Here is a 23244-nt window from a genome sequence, read left to right as displayed (position 1 = left end):
GCTGGGAGGGGCCTCAGAACAGGGAATGTCAGAGCTGGGAGGGGCCTTAAAGCAGAGAATGCTGGAGTTGATAGATGACTTAAAACAGAAAATCTCAGAGTGTCAGAGATAGAAGAGAGTTGAGAACACAGAAGATCAGGACTCAAGGAATGTCAGAGCTGAGAAGGACCTTCGGGGGTCAGAGCTGGAAGCAGTTGCAATCCAACAAACTTTAGAATATACAAGTCAGAGGAGTATGGGACATCAGAACAATGAATGTCAACATTAGAGGGGTCTTAGATCATCTAATTTAATCCACTCATTTTACAGAGAAGGAAACCAAGGTCTACAGAGGAGAGGTGACTTATCCATGGTCGCATAGCTGGCTGGGGTCTGAGTTTGAGCCACAACCAGTATTCACATCAGTACATTCCAATGGGTCCCAGTCCATTCCATCCTCTTGGACCTTGCACTGGTCCAAGCTGGCAGGACTCCATCTGAGTGCCCTCCATGCTCCCAGAGGGCAGCTCTGGCCCTCTGGCATGTCCTCCCTACCCCCAACAGCCCCTGTCACACGCTCAGTGCATGGTGACAGGCAGACAGACTCACGTACATCGCCGGGCGGATTCCTGGGCCAGCTCAAGCCGATAGATGGAGAGTCTGTTGACACCACCACATATGTTGCTCCTCTCGCCCTTGCACTCCATGTTGCATTCAGCCTGGCTTGCATTTTCCCCCTGGATCTTGTGGCCACAGAAGCACTCGGCACCAAACTCTAGCCCGGCATACAGGTAACCCCTAGGGAAGGGAACATGGGTGTACTCAGGTGGATAGACCAATAGCAGGGGCGTCCATCACCCCACTGGGGAGACTGAGTCTTGGTGCCTCATTCAGGAAAGGAGTAACAATGGAGATTATGAAGTTTGCATCTCCTTCTCTTTGGGGGCTCTTGGGCAACCCCTTGCTCCCATATAGTTCCACCCTTCATCTTCCATTCTCAGCCTCTACACTGTCCTACAAGCTTGGAGCTATGATTTTGCTGCTAGAATACCTGAATGAATGAAAAAGCATTTATTTAATGTCTACTATGCACCAGGCCTTGGGCAACTGGAGATGGTCCCTGCTCTGAAGGAGAAAGGAGAGAATGCTGGTGAGTCTGGTAGCTAGGAAGCAGCTGTGATGAGCTTGGGGGCACCAGAGAAGGTCGTCATAAGCTGCAGAGGGTCCAGTAGGGTGAAAGGCCTTGAGTTCATGTCAACTGATGATGGATTAAAGGAGCTGGGGGAAGGCAAGCTTGGAAAAGAGAAGGCTCAGGGGTGACATAAAAGCTATTTTCAAGGATTTTAAGGACAATTTTGTGGACGATGGGTTAGTCTTGTTTGACTTGGCTGCCCAAGGACAGGGCAAACCAAACAAAAAAAAAATAATTAAAACCAAAGACAAAAAAATTGAAATGAATAAAAAATATACTTTTACTGGTTAGAAGTAGGAATGAAGAAAATTTAGGTTGAATATGAGGAAAAAATCTCTAATGATTAGAACTGTGCCAAAGCAGAACACGCTTTCTTGAGAGAGGTGCTGGCTTCCCCTTCCCTGGAGGTCTTCAAGCAGAGACAGTCTGACTGTTGGTTTGACATGTTGCAGAGAGAACTCTTGTTTGGGGATGACTTGGTCTAGATGGCCGTGGAAGTCCCTTCCATCTCTAAAACTCTGTGATTCTCTGATAGTAGATACAGCACCAGTCCTGAAGTCAGAAGACCTGGGTTTGGATGTGGCCCCTGCCATTTACCATTGGTGGGATCATTCTTGGGTAAATCATTTCCTTCTCTACAAAATAAAAGTATCAGACTAGGTGAATTCTAATGTGTCTTGGAGATCCCAATCCTCTGATCTCTCTCAAGCTCTTTAGTCCAAAGGAGATGTTGAAGGGAGGAGGCAATGACATGAGAAAGATGAAGAGAGAGGGGTGATTAATCAGATTTGGAATACTGAGTCTCACAGTGGGGAGACAGACAAAAATGCGAACTGGCCTCAAGGAGCTTACATTCTATGGAAGCTCTTCCCTTTACAAAATGTTTCCCAGCATTCTCTCCTTGAGAAGGTTGCCTAGTTTAAAGGGTCTCTAGTCTTGATAATAATTTTATTATATTATTACCATTATATATTACTACATATAGTATATATTGCTATTATAATATATTTTATTATTACTATTATTGCTTTGTTCTTTATGTAACACCTTCAGGTTTGCAAAATGCTGTATAAATATTACTTCAGGATATAAATAAAATATAAAGGACATAAAAAGCTTCTCAAAAACTCAGCATATATAAAAAATAAATAATTTATTTATCCTTACAAAAACTCTCGAAGGTAGATGCTATCATTTGCCCCATTTTACTGAAGAGAGAACTGAGGCACAGAGAGATTAAGTAATTTGCCCAGAGTTACAGTGCCAGTTAAGTGTCTGAGGCTGGATTTGAACTCAAGTCTTGTGGACTTCTGATCCAGAGCCCAGTGAAAGCTTGAGCAGAGAGGGTAAACTAAGAGGAAGGCAAAGAATTTCAGTTTTAAAGATGGAAAAACTTAGGCTCAAAGAGAAGACAAATTGGGCCAGGAAATCTTCCACCTCTATTCTCACCTCCCTAAAGAAAAAACAAAGTTCTATTTCATGGTCTGAATTGTTCAGATAGAGTACTGGAATCCACAAGAAAACTTTCCAATTTCCACTTTTCTTTGGGTACTGTATATTTGGCCTGAGATGTGGGTCCTCCGTGATACCCCAAGGGCTTGGGTGAGGGAGTACAGACCATATCATTTTAGTTTTTGCATCTTCAGCACCTAGGACAGCACCTGTACTAGTGGGTGATTATTGACTCCTTGTTGGTTGGTAGATTCATTTGGAGCCCGAGGACCTGGATTCATATCCTGACTCTGCTGCTGTCCAGTTGTGTGATTCTGAGCAAGGCCCTTCCCTTCTAGCTGTGAAGCATCCAGGTGGCTCAGTGGATAGAACATCAGGCCTGGAGTTAGGAAGACCTGACTTCATAGCCATAGACACTAACTGTGTGACCCTGGGCAGGTTACTTAACCTTTGTCTGCCTCAGTTTACTCTACTGTAAATGGGATAATAATATCACCTAGTTCACAGGGTTGTTGCAAGGATCAGAGGGGATATTTGTAAAGTGCTTAGCACAGTGCCTGGTACATAGTAGGTGCTTAATAAATGCTTGTTACCTTTCTCTTCTCTGGAGCCTCAGCTTTCCCTTTTGTAAAGTCAGAGGGAGGGTAAATGAGTTGCTCTCTTAGTTTTCTTTCAGCTCTAAATCCTAAGATCTTATGAACCCATTAATTTGGTTCAAAACAACAGTCAATAATTCAATTCAACCTTGTTATTTGGATCATAGATTTAGAGCTGACAAGGACATCAGAGATCAGGGGCTCTTACCCATCTTTGTTCCCCCTTTGGTGATCAGACTGATGAAACCTAAGGTCCCCTTCTCAGAAGCATGTTTTTCAATGCATGAAATAAACTACACAGAATTACAAAGGCAACCAATTGGGTTCATGGACCATTTGAAACCTATTCATGGACCTCAGGTTAGGTCCTTGGTAGTCTGTCCCCCTCCCCTTTTAAGACAGGTGGAAATAGTCCCAGAGCAAGACAAGGACTTCCCAGGATCATACAGGTAATGAATCAGAGATTCGGGCTCCTCGGACCCTCAGATCCAGTGTCCTTCCCACCACACAATTATCCTCTGGGTAGCATGCCAGCTGTTCTTGGTGCCTTTTGGAAATGGCTGAGAGAAGAGCTAAATCTCCTTACCACCCTCTATCCTCCACCATCATTTTCCCTGGAATGGCACTGGGGCTCCCTGCTTCCTACAACTTCTCCCCTGGGCTTCCTCTCCAATGCTACCTGGAACCTGGCCCCACAGTGTGAGTACTGAGCGGGTGATTTACTGGGCCACAGCTGAAGGAAGCATCACTTTACAAGAAAAAAGGCCTCACAGGTGTGATAGATCATAAGGCAAGAGGCAGCCCCATTACTTAGAGGCAGGAAGGATTGTGCCTTTGTTGGAGGTGAATTAGGAAATGATGGAGGCCCTGTGACTCTCCAAGGAGGGAAACTGTGAACTTGGGCACCAAGCAGGGCTGGGGATTGACTGTCACCATGAGAGGAAGGGGTCATTCTGCCTGACCCCAAGGAGTTTGGCCTCAGGGGATCGAAGGAGGAAAGCTGCAGCGCTCAGAAGTGGGATGGGCATAAAGTGGAAAGATCTTGAGATATAGAGTCAGAGGACCTGGGCTTGAATCCTGCCTTGTCTACTTACCACTGTATGCCTGCTCTGGGTCTCAGTTTCCTTTTCTATAAAACAAGGGCGGGGGGAGATCCTTTCTGGCTCTAAATCTATGCCCCTATGATCTGAGTGGGCAATTTCAGGAGGAAGTGGCTCCCTCCCTCATGGAAGATGAATCTAGACTAGATGGCTACTTGTCAGGGAGTATAGAGAGGGGATTTTTATTCAGGTACAATTTGGACTGGGGAGTAAGGATGGCCAAGTGGGCAGAGCGTTGGACTTGTGGTCAGGAACCTGCCTTCTAGCTATATGATTCTGGACAAGTCATTTCATTTCTCTGGGCCTCAGTTTCCTCACCTGCAAAATGGGGATAATAATAACACCTATCTCACCGGGTTATTGGGCAGTTCAAAGTCTCCTTATGGCATCCATAATGGATGTCAAGTGCTTTGGAAACCTTGCAACAGTAAGTAAACGTCCACTATTATGATAATTACTGAGGGAGTGCATGGCATAGTAGATATTGAACTGGTCTCAGAAAGACCCAGGTTCAAGTCCTGCCAATGGCACACACTGACTGTGACCCTGGACAAGTCACTAATTGCTGATGGGTCCAGACCTGTATCTCCCTATGGGAGAGGCCTTTCATCTTTGGACTGCCCCCAATGGTAACTGGTAAGGAGGGAAGGTAATAATTTGCATAGATTCGGGGTGGGAACTGGGGGAGGCAGAGGCTTTACATAGACCTTGTTTGACCCCAGAGACCTTGGTCTGGGACTCTCAGGACTGGATCAGGGAAGTATCTGAGCAAATGGAAGCTGTCAAGAGAGGAGTCATAGATTCCTAGAATCAGAGAACAGAGAATGCCAGAGTTGGGAGGGACCTTAGAACATAGGAGGTGAGAGCTGGGAAGGAGTTTAGAATACAGAATTCCAGAGCTGGAAGGGGCATTGGAACAGGGAAATGTCACAGTTGGGAGAGACTTTAGACCAGAGAATTTCTGGGAGGGACATTAGAACATAGAATATCAGAGCTGGGAGGGGCCTTAGAACAGGGAATGTCAGAGCTAGGAGAGCCTTAGAATAGGTAATGTGAGAGCTGAGAGGAACCTTAGAACTGGGAATGTCAAAGCTGGAAGAAGCCTTAGAACAGAGAATGTCTAAGTTAAGCTAAGAAGGGTCTTAGAACAGGGAATGTCAGAGCTAGAAGAGGCCTTAAAACAGAAAATGTAGTTAGGAGAGGCCTCAAAATGTGAACTGTCAGAACTGGAATGGGGCTTAGAACAGAGAACGTCAAAGCTGGGAGAGAATATAGCACAATGGACCCTTAGCATGTCAGCATTAGGAGAGAGCTGGAGTGGTGCAGTGGAAAAAGATTTCGAATCATGGAACCAGGCTTGAAATCCTGTTACTCTATTCTATATTTCTGGCTATTCTAAAATCCCAGTTATTCTATTTATTACCTATATGACCTTGGACAAAGCCATTTGACCTTAGTATCTTCATCTGTCAACTGAGGGCGTTGGACGAGACTCCTCTATAGGCCCTTTCAGCCCTCAGTCTATGATCCTAGAACTTAGAATGTCAGAGAGAAATGAACACTCCACCACTTTTTCAGTTGACACATGGGGAAAGGCAAGCTGAGAGAGGGAAACCGGGTTGCCCAAAGCGAGTGAGAGCTAGAAGGAGAACACAGGTCTGCTGCCTTTCGGTTCTGGGTTTGAGTCATTCTCTCTTTTTAGCCAGGGCAGAGCCCAGAAGGGATCTGCCCAAAGTGGCCAGGTTGAGATGCCCCCCTTTTTCTCCTCCACAGGAGGCTCCTGGGCCGGCTGGTCCCCACCTCCCTCCCGATTCTGTCCTTTGATCTAAGGAGCAGCCGGGGTTGCCTCCTCCAGCTCCTCCTTCAGAACTCGTGCATTTAGAATTCTCCCTCTGACCCACCATCCTTTACACGTCCAGGGCTGCTGTCTTGAAAGACAATTCTTTCCCCTCAGTGAACTATTTTTAATCATGAATATCATTTTCATTTTGGATGAGAAAGCTGTGTCTAGCCAGGTGTCTGCCTTTCATGGGAAGAAATCCTCAAACACTCACACACACAGATACTCACACACCTCCACATATGCTCAAGGGCCCCTACAACTGCACGCTAACAGTTTTAAACACACATTCCTTCTCTTTTACCTACTTCCAGGGCTGTCTGTTGTAAGGATCAAATGAATGAATACTTGTATTAATTAATTAGCACATTGCCTGGCACATAGTAGATACTTAATTAGTGTTTGTTCCCTTCCTTTCCTTTACATACATGCACTCACCTGGGCACAATCATATAGCCCCCAAACACTTTCTTGCCTGCACATATAAGCACAGATTCACACACACTGTGTCCTTACACCTACATGCCCTCATCCACATGCACCCTTGCTCATATGCTCCCCTACACTACATTCACATACAATCCTACATGCATACATTCATGTTTTCCCATGCATACACAGCTCTTCTACACCTAAAAACATACTCAGATGCATGAGACCAAACACCCTAACAAACACACACTCATTGTAATAGGGAAGCCTTCTCTAGCCCCTCTGTTCTAGCATGAAATATGCCCTCTGTAAATTGCTTTGATATATGATTTTAAATTCTTAACCCTGAAGAAAGAAGTTGAGGCTAATAACCAAGTCACAAGGCTGACTTTTGAAGTACTTTGGAATAAATAATAAAAAATGAAGAAAAACTCCCTCTATTTTCTTCCTGATCAAACTGCAGGTTGCATTCAATCAGTCAATCATAAACATTTATTAAGCACCTATTATGTGTCAGGCACTGTGCTAAGTGCTGGGGATACAAAAAGAGGCAAAAGATAGTACCTACCCTCTGAGTGCTTTCAACCTATTAGAGGAGATCACATGCAAACAAGGTACACAAAGCAACCTACCTACAGGGTAAATAGGGAATAATGAATGAACTGAGGGAAGGCACTAGAATTAAGAAAGGTGGGGTAAGGCTTCAGGTAGAAGGTGGGATTTTAGTTGGGCCTTAGGTGTTACGGCCAGTGGGCTGGACTTGAGTTTGATGCTAGCCTTAGGCACAGAGTGGCTATTTGACAAGGGTCAATTCCCTTAACCTTTCTAAACCTCAACTGTGAAATGAGCTAATAGTGCCTATTTCTGAGGTGGTTATGAGGATCATAGACATGGTGCTAGAAGGGGCAGTAGAGAATAGGTCTAGGTCTTTATTTTACAGATGAGGAAACTGAGGCCAAATGAGTTACTGCATGCAAAGTGCTTCAAAAACCTTTAAAACCCAATAGAAGCATTGGCAGTTACCAATATTTTCAAGCTGTTTTGCCAAAGAATCCTCTTTTCTCTCCCCCTCCACCTGATTTTTTCCCCTTCTTCAACATCTTGGCCAATTTTAAGCCTCAATGTTCCCCATGAGTGGGTTGGGAATGGGGTCAACAGATAATGCTTATGACCCTAAAGAGGTAGGGTGATGCAGTGGATAAAATATTGGACATGGAGTCAGCAAGACTTGGGATGAAGTTGTACTTCACTTACTCATTAATTTTGTGACCCTGAGCAAGTCACTTAACCTTTTGTGCCTCAGTTTCCTCATCTGTAAAATGAAAAACTTGGACTTCATGGCCTCTTAGTTCCTTTCCAACTCTAGATCTAGGATCTTCTGACTTTGTTTCCCCACCAAAGATCCAAAGAAAGATCGAGAGAAAAGGTAAAAACTGGGGGAGGTGAATTTTTTTCTGTAAATGTAATAAACGATGATGATGATGATGATGACTAGCATTTCTATGGCATTTTAAGGATTGCAAAGCACTTTACGTTTAATATTTCATTTGATCTTCATGACAACCCCATGAGGTAGATGCTATTATTATTATCACTCTCATTTTATAGATGAGAAAACTGAGTCTAAGAGAATTTAAGTGACTTAAGGGTCACACAGCTGATAAATATCAAAACCAGGATCCAACCCAGTTTTCCAAATCCAAGACTCTCTGTCCTCTGTGCCACACTATCTCCAATGAGTCCAATTAGGGAGGTGGAATAGGGCTTAGAATAACTGACCCACACAGGGCTAGAAGTCATCACTCTTGGGCCACTGTTTCCTTTATGGACCTGCATCCCAATGATCAGCACTTTCACTGGTGGGTTCAGTAATGGACCAGAAGCCAGATTCCCTGCGGGCCTGACAGATTCAGTCTCCAAAGGGAATTGTCCATTTTCTAATGCACCTTGGCACAGGGCCAAGAAGTGGCTAATTATGTCCTAAGACCTCATCTTCATACATTTGGTATCGGATTTGTAAGTTTCTTGGACTGGCTCACTTTTGTTTGTCTGAGGTTGCCAGGAGATCACCTGTTTTGACAGTATTTGCTGCTGGATGGTGTGGAGGACCAGTAAGCCCCCTGGAGCGCCTGATTGACTTGCACATACCCATGCACTCCCTTTAGACCCCACATCCACACCTCCTGCGCCCCTACACCTGCACACTCCAAGCCCCCCACAGACAGAAAGGCAAAGAGCACCAAGTGGGGGAAGATGGGCTGGGGATGAAGGGGCATCATCAGGGGCAGCTGGTCTTGTGTCCCACCCTACCGCTCAGCACAGCTGTCCTGGCAGCGGAAGACTGTCATCTTCTTGTAGTCAAAGAAGGATAATCCTCGGAGGGCCCGTCTGCTGGGGTTGTCCAAGTAGCAGCCGACGTATTTTGCTGGGGGGAGAAAAAACAGACCCAGCTGAAGATGAAGCTTAGTGGGGAAAGAAAAACTGCCAAGAACAATCTTGACATTGGTTTCAGGAATGCCCAAAGAGAGATGGATTTGGATGGAGTAAGTGGACCCAGCTTTGACTCTGATACCTCATGCTTGGATGACTTTGGGTATCTTTGGGCAAGTCTCTGACCCTCCCTGGGCCTCAGTTTCCTTGTTGGTAAAATGAGGAAATTGGAAATGAGGAAATCCACCTCTACATCTAGGCAAGAGAGGACAATGGAAAGAGCATTGATTTTTGAGCCACAGGAAATCAGAAGACTTGGGTTCACTCTACTGCTTTCTATCTGTGTGACCTTGGGCAAATCACTTAATTTTCCTGGGTTCTTCATCTGTCCAATGATAGGGATGAACTATATGGACTCTAAGGACCCTTTGAGATCAAAATCTCTGAATCTTCATTTTTACCTTGATGCCACCTCCTCCATCCAGTGAAGAAACCCAAGAGCAGAAGTAAGAGAAGTAGAGTCATCTTGGAGAGTGGTTTGCTCTCTGCAGGTGGGCAGAATGGGCAGTAGTGGGTAGAAAGGAAAGAAGCTTTAGACTTGGGGTCAGAATGAAGTCCTACCTTGGTGTTCAAGCACAGGTTAGATGAACATTTGTCAAGTATGTTGTTTTGGGAATTTCTTTCAGGTATTTTCCTGAAGCACAGGATTGCCCATATCACTCCCCTTCTCAATAAATCCCAGTGGCTTCCTATTATCTCTCGGATCGAATATATAAATTCCTCTGTTTGGCATGTAAAGCCCTTCACAACTTGGCCCCAACCTACCTTTTCAGTCTTTTTATACATTACATTCCTTCATTTTCCCTATAGTCAAGTCCAACTAGCCTTCTTACACTTCCTTATACATGGAAGTCCATTTCCAGACCCTATGCCTTTGCCTAGGCAGTTCCCAATGCCTAGAATGCAGTCCCTCTTTATCTTTTAAAATTCCTAGTCTTCTTTGAGATTTGGCTCAAGTACCATGCTACATTAGTCCATTCTAGATCCCCTCAAATCAGGACTTTTCAACTTGAGGTCTTGAATTTGTTAAATATATATGTATGTATGTATATATGTATGTATGTTTTAATATATATTATATCATATAATTATATTAATTATATAATTATGTTATATAATATTACATATATATGTATATATAAAACTTTCAAAATAATTAGTTTCCTTTGTAATTGTATGTATTGTTTTATGCATTTAAAGCCATGATTCTGAGAAGGGGTCTATGGGCTTCACCAGACTGCCAGAAAGGGGTCCGTGATGCAAACAAAGTGATGAATCCTTGCCATAAGTGCTGGAGCCTCCCCCTGTCTCTGACAATCACTCTGTATTGGTTTTCATATACATGCACATTTTCCTTCTGATAGAAGAGAAGCTCCTTAAGGACAGAAACTATTTAATTCTGTCTACGGATTTCCAAAGACTAGCATTTAAAGCTCTTCATAAGCCACCTTCTTACAATGGACTCTCCTCCCCATACTCACTGCATCCTGGGCCATCTCCAGTCATCCTGATCAATATCTGACCACTGGACCCAGATGGCTCTGGGGGAGAAAGTGAGGTTGGTGACCTTGCGCAGCCCTCCCTCACACTTGCCTGTCGTGGCAACACCTTCCTAATGTCACAGTCCTCTTCGAGATGGAAGGATACACAACTACAGTAATAACCTGACTATTTCTCACACACCACATTCCATTACCTTATCAAAGGCTGTCCCCCATGCCTGGAATGCTCTCTCTCTCCTCACCTCCACTCTTACCTTCCCTGGCTTCCTTCAAGATGTGGCTCAAATCCTGCCTTCTGCAGGAGGCCTTCCTTGCATCCCCAGCTTCTTCTACCTCGCCCTTTGAGATTATTTTCATTATTCTTGATGGCTCAGTGTATAGAGAACCAGGGCTGGACTCAGGAAAACGAGTCCATATCTAGCCTCATACACTTACTAGCTGTATGACCCTAGGCAAGTCACTTCACCCTGTTTGCCTCAGTTTCCTCATCTGTCAAATGAGATGGAGAAGGAAATGGCAACTTACTCCAGTGTCTTTGCCAAGAAAACCCCAAATGGGGCCATGAAGAGTTGGATGTGGCTGAAAAATGACTGAACTACAACAAAAAATATTGACGTGTTATCTCCCTTATTGCTTCTTAAGGGCAGGGATTTCATTTTTGCCTTTCTTTGCATCTCCAGTACTTAGTATAATCTCTAGCACAAATTTAGCACTTGTTAAATATTTATTGACTGACTAATTGATGCTAAATGGCTGCTGAATTCCCTTCAAGTCTAGATTCTGTGATTCTGGCTTTGCCACTTAGTACCTATGTGAATTCAGGCAGATCCTTTCTTCTTTCTGAGCCTCAGTTTATTCATCCATTAAATGGGCAATTGAAATGCTTGAACTATCAGTTTCATAGCATTCTTGCAAAGAAAGTGCTTGATGAACTGCGGCACCATAGATATGTACATTAGCATATTGTTTTTATTATCAAAATCAGTTAACAAGTACTTATTAAGCACCTCCTGTGTCCCAAACCCTGTGCTAGGGGTGGGGATACAAATGCAAAGAATGAGATAGTCCCTGCCCTCAAGGAACTTACCTTCTACTGGGGGAGGCAACATGTATTCATGGAGGTCTATGTAGGATAATTGTTAGGAAAGGAGGGGGTCAGCAGGCATGGGGAATAAAGAAGTGTTCATGCAGAAGGTGGTGCTGAGCTGCATATTGGAGGAAGAGAAGGACTCTATGAAGTGGAGGCAAGGAAGGAATGCATGGCGGCTGACCAAGTCAAAGGCATGGGGATGGGAAATGGACTACTGTGCATGCTGTTGTTCAGTCGTTTCAGTTGTATCCAACTTTTCATGACCCCATTTGGGGTTTTTGCCAGAGATGCTGGAGTGGCTTATCATTTCCTTCTCCAGCTCATTTTACAGATGAGGAAACTGAGGCAAACAGGGTTAAGTGACTTGCCCAAGGTCACATAGCTAGTAAATGTCTGAGGCTGGATTTGAACTCTGGTCTTCCTGAGCACTCCATTCATTGTACCACTTAGATGCCCCATGAAGGGCAGTCGCCTATTGTGCATGAGGGACAGAGAAAAGGACAGTACGGTTGGATTGTATGTAGTATGGGTGTGACCTAAGGCTATTTCAGGAATGACAATGATAGATCTAATTGCCAGCTCAAAAAGTTTCAGGATGTTTTCCCAGGGCCCAGACTTAAGTCTATCCACAGAAGAAAAGAAGTAGTCTCAAATGAGTTACAGGCAGTAAAATAATAATGCCTCCCTCTCCTTCCCCAGGACACATCCCTCCTCACTGCTTTTGTCTACTCCTGGGACATTCTCTACTAATGTCCAAGCAGCTATTAGCTTCAGCTCATGCGTAGCCAGGCCTGCCCCTCCTAGCGCTCTGCAGAAGGAAGAGGTCTCTAGGAAGGCTTGCATCTAATCAATCAGTCAAGCAGTAAACATTTATTAAGCTCCCACCATATGTCAGGCACTGTGCTGAGAGGGAGGGCTACCTGTAGAGCACTGGCTGCCATGCTGGGCTGAGGAGTCAGTATCTCTGGTACTCAGCTGTGTGACCAAGGGCAAGTCCCTTCATTTGGCTGAGCCTCAATTTACCCCTTTGCAAAATGAAATTAATCATACCTGCACTCACTACCTTCAGGGCTGTTATGAGGTTCCTGAGAGAAGATGGATTGGAAAATACTTTACAAACTTTAAAGCATCATAAATGTCAGTTGTTCAATGGGGCTATGCTTTGGCTCCCAGAGATGTTTTCTAGACAATGACCAGCACATGACTGCTATTATTTTTCTCCAAAGGTCCTATTACTCTTACTTAACATTTATGGACAAACAGAGCCCATCTCCCACCTCTTGGCCTGATTTTATAGTCCTAACTGGCCTTCCTTTCCCCCTTCTCTCTGATCTTTAGGGGAAAGAAGCATCCACATGGTGGGTCTTTCAGGCTCACAGGCAAAACCCTCACGTGGGCTGGTCCCTTCCTTTCATCCCCTGCATCATGGCCCATTGTCTTTCAGGAATCACTCCAGACAGGACCATCAAACAACACTTGACTGGCAGCCCTGTTCCTCCCAGCGTGCAGGAGACAGACACATTCTGAAGCTATTAACCCAGCAGATCCAAAGAAGTCTGAATTTGAGAGATTTTCCTGTCTTCCTGGGCTATCATTGCAGCTCTTCTGTGCCAGACCTGTTCTTGTTTGGGACTAACCCTCCGACATCAATTTCTCACCCTTGATCCTTTAAACAGTGGTATGGTTTGCAAGGGTTTATTTAATAATGATATCTTAAAGTATTGAGAACCCAGAGAGCATTGGAGTTGTAAAAGACAGAACAGAGAATGTCAGGGCTGGGAGGGGCCTTAGAACAGAGAGTGGCAGAGTTAGAAAATTGGATGGCAGAGTTGAAGACCCTAAGAACACTGAATGATAGTACTGGAAAGGACCTTAGAACACAGAATTTTGAAGACTCTTATTTCAGATATCTATATGAAAGATTATAGAGGAATTTAGCCTTTCTACATATAATTCTAAAATGATCTTAGTGAGTCACTAGATTGAATAATGGCCAAGAAATACAACAAGAAACATATAGAAGCTCCTCTTCCAGCCCGGTACATGACAAAAAGACAGCCCAAAGCTATGAGCATCAGACAAAGCGTCCTGCCAAGAAAGCCAATTGGAGCTCAGGTGAATTGGCTGGAAGCCCACAGTAGCATGCATATTGAGGAGACTGGGAAAGGCTAAAGCTGGGAAGAGGCTTAGAGCAGCTGAGAAATGCCCAGGTTGGGGAGGATCCAAGGGTAATGGAAACCCCAAGCAGAGCCCAAACTGAGGAAGCTCATGATAGCATTCTTACCAGAACAGCTAAGGACAGAACTCTGATCAGGGACATTAAAACCCACTAGTTCTCTGAACACAAGTGAATCAAGAGAGATGGCTTCCAGTGTTCAGAGCCCAGGAAACTGAGGTAAGGAAGTAATATGGCTTGACCTCCCTAGCTAAAAGTGCAGGAAGGTGAGGAGCCTGGCCCCCAAACCCAAATCAGAAATTGAGGTTATAGATATGCCTTAGCTGAAGAATATACCAGACGCTATAAAAATATCATAGGTCCAGGTACACTCAAGAGATAAACCCAGAAGGGAGTGACTCCACAGCAACTATTAGCAGAATCCCAGAGGGAAAAAAATGGTGTGGCCACAAGGATTATAAGAATATCTGGGAAAAATGAAGCAAGTAATAAAAAATGGAATTTTAAATGAAATAGGAGCTCTGGAGGAAAAGTCTGGAATGAAAATGAGTAGCTTAGAATAGAAAGTAGAAAACCTTACTGAAGTAGTGGATTTCCTAAAAATTAGAATAGACTAGAATATAAGACAACATGGAATTTTAGAACAAAATATAAAGATGGAAAAAAATGAGGAAATATGAAGTACCCATGATATAAAAAAAAAAAAAAACAGCCTGGCAAGTCAGTCAAGGAGAGATAATTTAGCAGTTATCAGACTTCCTGAAAACCATGATAAAAGAAAAAGCCTAGGTATTATCTTTCAAGGAATCATAAAATGGAATTATGTGGATTTACTAAACCTAAAGGGAAAGGTGAAAATAGAAAGATTCCAAATGAAAACTCCCAGAAATGTCATAGCCAAAATTCGGAGTTTCCAGGTCTAAGAAAAATATTGCAAGAATCAGGATCACACAAGACTTGGGAGTGACTACTCTAATATAGAGGAAATCTTGGAGAATGATATTCCAAAAGACAAATAATTAAATTTACAAGCCTGAATAACTTACCTTACAAGACTTAGTATAATCCTGGGGCAGGGAAAAGTGGATGCTTAATAGAATAGAAGATTTTTAAGCATTTTTGCTGAAAAGATGAGAACTGAGTTGATGTTTTGAATTGTGAACATATGAGGCAAGAGAAACCTAGCAAAGTAAATACATTCAAGCAAAGTATTTTGGGGGTGAAATCATGATGAACACACATTTTAATAATAGGAGTAAAGATTAGTTCCCTTTCAAAAATATAATGTCTTCAAGGGCCACAGAGGGAATCAAGTGAGACAAACGATGGGATTGGGTGTGATTTTGTCCTGTTAAGAGAGGAAGAAAAATGGAGGGAAAAAGGAATACATTAGGGAAAGCTTGAGGAAGGGAGTAGAACTTCCTACACTTCTTCTTTTGAGTGAGTGAAAAAATGAATATATGAGCATGGAAGAAAGAATGAGCATCACTCCTATGTGAAGCAGATAAAAAAGGTCTGCTTGCTCTCTCTCATGTACCCAAAATCTGGTGTAGGAATTTGTTAAATTCAACAGGGAAAAGATGAGGAGAGAGAAAGAGGAGATAGAGGCTTAAAAGGAGGGGTAGAATTGGGGAGGAAATAGTCATAAGCAAAACAAACTTCATCTTCTGAGGAAGGATAGTGAAGGGAGATTAAAAAGAAAGACAAAGTGTAAGAACCTGTGATCAAGGTCTTGATGAGGGACAGAAGAGGTGCAGTGAAGCAGAAACAGACCTTTTCAATTGTAGATTAGTGCTGATCACATTCTTTCTCTTTCACCACACTCTTTTTGGTATGGAGGAAATATATAAAAGGAAATGACGGAAGTAAATACACAGCTAACAATCATAACCATGAATGCGAATGAGATGAACTAAAAAAAATGGAAGCTGATGGCAAAATGGATTAGAAATCAGAATCCAATAAGATGGTGTTTACAAGAAACATACTTGAAACAAAAAGATTCACACAGAGTCAAGATGAAGAGCTGGAATAGAATTTATTTTGCTTCAAATGAACTAAAAGATAAAAAAGGCCAACAAACATGATCTCAAACAATTGAACAGTAAAAATAGATATAGTTAAAAGAGAGAAACAGGGAAATTACATTATGATAAAAGAGACCATAGACAATGGAAATAATATCAATGCTTTAATTAGGTAGGGATGTTCTGATAAATGTTTAACAACCAGTTCTTTGAGGGGAAAAGCATGCATGACACTTCAAAATTTGATCTTCAATATTAGTATTTTATCTATCACTTTTTATAAAGCCTAGATAATCAATAAATCAATAAATCAAGCCCAGATTTGTAGCATTTCTTGATTTCAGAGGTGTAAAAGCTTACACTGAAAATTGACAATCATTTCTCTCAAGCTAGTTCAAAATGGTTCCAGAAATCCCTGATAATAGATAAAGAATGGCATAGTATCTAATTATTTAATCTATAATAGTTGGAGATTTCTATGCACCCCCCTCAGACAAATCTAACAAAAAAAAATAAAAAAGAAAGATGATAAAGCCTTGACAGAACATTAGAAAAGTTAGTCATGACAGATACCTGGCCACTGCTGAATGGAAATCAAAAGTAACATACATACTTCTCAGCTGACATGGCACCTTGAAAAACTGGCCAGGTACTAGAGCATAAAAACCTCATTAACAAATGTACAAAAGCAGAACTATTAAAGACACCTTTATTGGCCAGAACACAGTAACATGTAATTAATAAAGGGCCTTTGAAGAAATGATTCAAACTTACATAAAGACCAACTTACTTAACCCTGATGAACTGCTATGTCAATAAACAAATCACAGAAATGATAGATAATCTTATCAAAGAAAATAACAACAATGAAACAATATGCCAAAAGTTTTGGGATCCAGCCAAATCAATTCTCCGAGGAAAATTTATATTGCTAAATGCTTCAATCACAAAAGAGATCAATGAGTTGGACATGCAATGAAAAAATAAGAACTAGAAAAGCCACAAAACCAACTAACCATGAAAATAGAAACCTTGAAAATCAGAGAATAATGAACCTGAAATCAAAAACGTAAAAATGAAGTAATAAAATTAGGAGCTGTTTTTAAAAACTTACAAAATACAGAAACCATTAGTTAATTTGCTCTTTAAAAAAAGAGGAAAAAACCACATAACCAATATCAAATTGAAAAAAGGAGGATTTGCAACAAAAGAAGAGGAAATAAAGGAAATTACTAGAAACTATTTTGCCCAATTATATGCTAACAACATCAATAACTTTAACAAAATGGCTGAATATTTACAAAAATATAAAGTACCCATAGAGAACAAGAAATAGAGAATTTAAACAACACAATCTTACAAAAAGAAATAAAACAGGTCATAAATGGTATCCCCAAAGGGGGAAAAACCCAAGAACAGATGGATTTACAAATGAATTCTAATACAGATTCAAAGAACAACTAATTTCAATATTATATACGTTGTTTACAGAAATAGATAAAAAAAACATTCCTGATCAAGATTCCTGATCTTGATAGCTAAGCCAAAGAAAATCAAAGAGAAAGAAAACAACATACCAACTAACCACAAGAACTCCAAGTAATCACAAAAGTACTGATGCAAAAACATTGAATAAAATATTAGCTAAGAGGCCACAGCAGCATGTATAAGAGATTATACATTATGATCAAGTGAATTTATAGTAGGAATGCAGGTTTGGTTCAACATTAGGAAAACTATAAACATGAGACCATATTAATAACAAAGCAAAAATCACATCCAGAAAAAGCTTTTGAGAAAATACAACATTCATTTCTGTTAAAAACATGAAAAAGCTTTGGAATAACTAAATCTTTCCTTAAAATAATGAATAGTATCTAACGAAAACAAAGAACTAGCATAATTTGTAACAGAAAAATATTAGAGACTTTTCCAAAGAGATAAGCAGTAAAGCACATATATTCATGATTACCTCTATTATTTGATATAGTTCTAGAAACACTAGTTATAGCAGTAAGACAAGAAAAAGAAATTGAAGGAATAAGTGTAGACAAAGAAGAAATAAAATGATCACTTTTTGCAAATGATGTGGCATACTTTGAGTACCCTAGAGGGAGGGACACTTCCTAGCTGTGTGACCCTGGGCAAGTCACTTAACCCCAATTGCCGAAAAGTAAAAAAAATAAATAAATAAGGGAGCTGATATCTTTCCCATTGATAGATAAGGGAAGAGTTCCAAACCAGATGAAAGAAAAATAAGGTCATAATAGATAAAATGAAAAATTTTGATATATAAAATTGAAAATACTTTGTACAAATAAAATAAATGCAGCTAAAATTGGAAGGGAAATGATTAGCTGTGAATCTGTGTCTAGTCTGTCATAGCCACCAGTCATTCCAGGGATGCTGCAAAGATACCCCTGGGAAGACAAATCCTTCAGACTTCTCAAACTTGAACCCTCTTCCTCTGGCAAAAGCAAGGGGAGGAGTGGGGAGGAAACCGAGGCCAAAGCCAAAGAGATCTATCCCTCTCTTCCCTCTCCCCACCTCTCATCCCACCAAAGTCACTCCTTGAGGGAAGAGTAGTGGACATGTGTTCTTTTATTTCCCTGCCTGCTGGAATCTGGATCTGAGCCAGATGCTCACATCATTTGGGTTCTGAACTGGTCTTCTATTTTATATATGACCCACAGGGCATGATAGAGATAAAACTAAAAATTAATTGAAACTATAACTTCATCAAAGTAACAGATAACAAAATAAACCCACACAAATCATTAACATTTTTTGCATATTACCAAAAAAAAACCTCATCAGAAAAATATAGAGAAATTCTATTCTAAAAACTATACTACACATAAATATTTGGCAGTCTACTCATCAATACACATGCACAAGAAATATATGAATGCAACTATAAAACATTCTCTACAGAAATAAAGGCAAATATAAATTACTGAATTAATTGTTCATGGTTGGTTAAACCGACATAATAAAAATGACAATACCATTTAAAGCAATTTCCTTATTTGATGCCATAACAATCAATCTACCAATGGGTTACTTCTTAGAGAAAAATAATGACAAAATTTATATGGAGGAATTAGAGACACAGAATTTCAAGGGAAATGATGGAAGAGAGTGGAAAGGAAGGGGAGGGACCTTGAAGTACCAAATCTCAAACTATATTATAAAGCAGTAATCATCAAAAGGGGTCAGATTAATTATGCCAAGGTCAGAAATGAAAAAACACAATAGCATAATATTTGATACATCAAAAGACCCCAACTACTAGAATTAGGACTCTCCTTGACAAAAGCTGCTGAGAAGAATGAAAAGCATTCTGCTGGAAATTAGGTTTAGACCAGCATGTCATACCATATACCCCAATAAACTCCAAATGAATATATGACTAGATATAAAAGGTCACAGCATAAATAAATGACAAAAATAAGGGAGTTAGGGGGCAGCTAGGTTGCGCAGTGGATAGAGCACTGGCCCTGAAGTCAGGCGGACCTCAGTTCAAATCCGGCCTCAGACCAAACACTTGACACTTCCTAGCTGTGTGACCCTGGGCAAGTCACTTAACCCCAATTGCCTAAAAGTAAAAAAAATAAATAAATAAAGGAGCTGATATCTTTCCCATTGATAGATAAGGGAAGAGTTCCAAACCAGATGAAAGAAAAACAAGGTCATAATAGATGAAATGAAAAATTTTGATATATAAAATTGAAAATACTTTGTACAAATAAAATAAATGCAGCTAAAATTGGAAGGGAAATGATTAACCAGAAAAAAATCTTTGAGACAAATTTCTCTGATAAAGGTCTGATGTCTAAGACAATAGATAAATGGGCATAGGATATGAACATTCTTAAAAGAACATAATTCTCAGAAGAAGAAAAACAAGCTGTCAACAACCATATGAAAATAATTCTCCAAAATACACTAAGAAGAGAAATGTTAATCAAAACAACTCCAAGATCTACCTAACAACCAGCTGATTGGCACAGATGACAAAAACAGAAAATGACAATTGTTGAAATGTCTATTAGAAAATAGGCAAAACAGTGTTGTGTTGGTGGAGCTGTGATGTGGCTCAAATATTCTGAACAGCAATTTGGAACTATACACAAAAAGTCACTAAACTGCACATGTTCTTTGACCCATCATATATTAAGCATATACCACCTTTCCCCCTAAAAGAGATAAAAGAATAAAAAGTCCTATCTGTGAATATGTATATGTATGTATGTATACATATATATGTATATATGTGTATGTATGTATACATATATATACATATATATGTATATATATATGTATTTATGTCAGTAGATAGGTAGGTAGGTATGTGTGTATAGCATTTTTTTTTGTAATAGCAAGGAAAGTAAAAGGATGTCCATTAATTGGTGAATGGCTGAATAAATTAAAGTAAATGAATGTATTGTAATATTATTATACCAAAAAGAATAATGAAAATGAAGGATTCAAAGAAACCTGGTAAGACTTGTAAGAACTGATACATAGTGAAATGAGTAGAATTAAGAGTGATTATATAAAGACCGTAATATTGTAAATGTTCTGAAATTACTATCTCAATACCCAAATATATTGACAGGTCAGGTCCTCAAAACAGGTCTTAGGCAGCTGGTAGCAGAGTGGATAGAGTGGTGGGCCTGAAGCCAGGAAAACCTGAGTTCAAATCCAGCCCCACACACTTACTAGCTGCGTGACACTAGACAAGTCACTTAACCTCTGTTTGTCCATTTCCTCTCGTGTAACATGGGAATAATAATAGCACCCACCATGAAGAGTTGTTGTGAGGATAAAATGAGATAACATTTGCAAAAAGTGCTTAGCACAATGCCTGGCACATAGTAGGTGCTATATAAATTCTTATTCCCTTCCCTTTCCCAAAGTGTGTCTATCATGTCTGCTTAGGGACCTCAAGGTACCTCTGAGGGGTCATCTTTTCTGGTGCATTAGCTCATGAGCCCCCACTAACGTGTTTCTTATCATGATTAGCAGTTGAGATTCATTTAGTCATCTAGATTTAAGGGACATTTTAGAAAGGGACATGTATTTTTAATAAATTTTTTAAAAATTAATTTCCCTTTTAAATAAGGGATATTTACAAAGGGATATTTATGTGGAAAGTGATAGAGTTGATATTCCCCTAAAAGTGTGCACAGTATACACACAGGTACAAACAGAGTCAGGGGAAAGGAGTAACTCATGGCTCCCATTGCTCAAAGTACTTTTCTCTCTTTTGTGAAGTACTCAAGATGTTCTCCTTGTGTGTATTGCATGCAGCTTCTTTGTCGAGCTCTCTCTAGAGCTGTGAATCTGTGTCTAGTCTGTCATAGCCACCAGTCATTCCAGGGATGCTGCAAAGATACCCCTGGGAAGACAAATCCTTCAGACTTCTCAAATTTGAATCCTCTTCCTCTGGCAAAAGCAAGGGGAGGAGTGGGGAGGAAACCGAGGCCAAAGCCAAAGAGATCTATCCCTCTCTTCCCTCTCCCCACCTCTCATCCCACCAAAGTCACTCCTTGAGGGAAGAGTAGTGGACATGTATTCTTTTATTTCCCTGCCTGCTGGAATCTGGATCTGAGCCAGATGCTCACATCATTTGGGTTCTGAACTGGTCTTCTATTTTATATATGACCTACAGGGCATGATGAAATTTTCTCAAACAATTGGAAAACTCTGTTAATGCCACTCCAAGTCATCCAAGGACATTTACAACTGGATCTAAAGTATTTGATTGATTCTCACCTGTTAAGGTAACACCTTATTGGTTACTTTAGATGGGGTGGGGGTAATTTATTCCATTTACTCAGACAACCCTCCTTTTGCATTATAGCAAAATGACAGTTGAAAGACTAAAGAAATGATTGATGTCATGACCAACCTCAACTCCGACGATGAAGCATGTTCCCACTCCTTAGAGAGGTGCAGGATGAGACATACATTTTAGGACAGGGTCAATGTATGAATGTGTTTTGCTGGGCTAGGCTAGCTTTTTTTTAAGGGAAGTGAAGGAGGAAGAATGGGGGGTGGGAAGAGATGGGCAGTTTGTAATGGTGATGCCAGAAAAAGGAAGAAAGAAAAGTGTCAATGAAGCATCTTTTAAAAATGCACAGAAGCGATCAGAAGGAGATTCAGAAAGAAACACAGTCGGGTGAGACAGCTTTGGAACTAATTGCTGAATTGAGCATATACATTTAAAAAAAAACAAGCAGTACATAATGAGTCTCATGGTTTTATATTCAATTCTCTTTTTCGGTTCTTCTTTTATATATGGAAACATTTGTGTCTGATGGTGTTTATCAAGCTCTGAATAAAAGTTATTTTTAGGTTGTAGAAAGAGGAACTCCTCCCCCCAAAGAATATGGGAACTGAGAAGGAGCTTAGCGCTTAGGAAGTCAGATCTGGGAAAGGCTTTAGAGAGAATGTTGGAGCTGGAAGGGGCCTGAGAACAAGTGACAGAATACTGGGACATAGAGAGTTAGGGCTGGAAAGACCTTTGAGAATAGAATGTTGGCATTCACAAGGCCCTTAGAAAGCAGAATATGGTATATTAGGCCTGAAAGGGAACTTAGGACATGGAATGTCAGAGCTGGAAGGGACCTTAGTCAATAAAATGATGATTTTTAGAGTATGAAGGAGCTACAGAACAGACAATGTCACAACTGGACTAGTCCTTCAAACTCAGCATGTCAGATCTGGATGGAACCCAAGAATGTAAATGACATCGAATGTTAAAACATACAAAGTGCTAGAAGGACTCTCATAGAATGTTCAGGTGCAAAGAGATACGTTCATTGAAATGGAACTCCCAGGTGAAGAGACTACTGTACCAACGTCTGCAACTTAGAGTCAGAGAGAATTGCCTAAGGCAGTGAGGGGTTAAGTGCCCTGCCCTGGGTCACACAAATTGGTCTGTATCAGAGGACAGAATCAGTGAGCCTTTAGAAAAAGGAACACAGAATGCGAAAAGTGGAAGGTACCTTAGGACAGAGACTATCAGAGAGGAGAGAAAGGGGGGAGAGAGAGAGAGACAGAGAGACAGAGAGACAGAGAGACAGGAGAGAGGGAGAGGAAGAGACAGAGAAGGGGAAGGAGAGAGACAGGGAGAAGGTGGAGGAGAGAGTCAGAAAGAAGGGAGAGGAAGACCAAGAGAGGGGGAGGGGAAGAGAGAGAGAAGAGAGAGAGAGAGAGAGACAGAGAGACAGAGAGACAGAGAGACAGAGTGCTTAGAACACAAAGCACAGAATCTTAGAGGTGGAAGGGGCCCTAGAACATTGAAGAGAATTCCAAAAATGAAAAAAGCCTCAGAGTCCCCATACAGAACTTATCTTT

The 23244-nt window shown here is 41.1% G+C and overlaps 1 protein-coding gene across 1 annotated transcript in view; it reads right to left on the bottom strand.

Annotated features, from left to right (window-relative positions):
• WSCD2 (WSC domain containing 2) overlaps positions 1-23244 on the bottom strand; it is a 140391-nt gene that overhangs the window by 34606 nt on the left and 82541 nt on the right. Inside the window, exons 3-4 of the mRNA XM_027862308.1 lie at positions 8902-9016; positions 593-777 (exon numbers count right to left, since the gene is read on the bottom strand). Of these exons, the coding sequence (XP_027718109.1) occupies positions 593-777; positions 8902-9016 (300 nt within the window). The remainder of the gene's footprint in view (positions 1-592; positions 778-8901; positions 9017-23244) is intronic.

This window comes from Vombatus ursinus, unplaced genomic scaffold (genome assembly GCF_900497805.2).
Source record: "Vombatus ursinus unplaced genomic scaffold, bare-nosed wombat genome assembly UNPS02001287.1, whole genome shotgun sequence".
Classification (NCBI taxonomy): domain Eukaryota; kingdom Metazoa; phylum Chordata; class Mammalia; order Diprotodontia; family Vombatidae; genus Vombatus; species Vombatus ursinus.
Note: the sequence above shows the minus strand (reverse complement) of the source record. Positions and strands in the feature narration are given on the sequence as shown.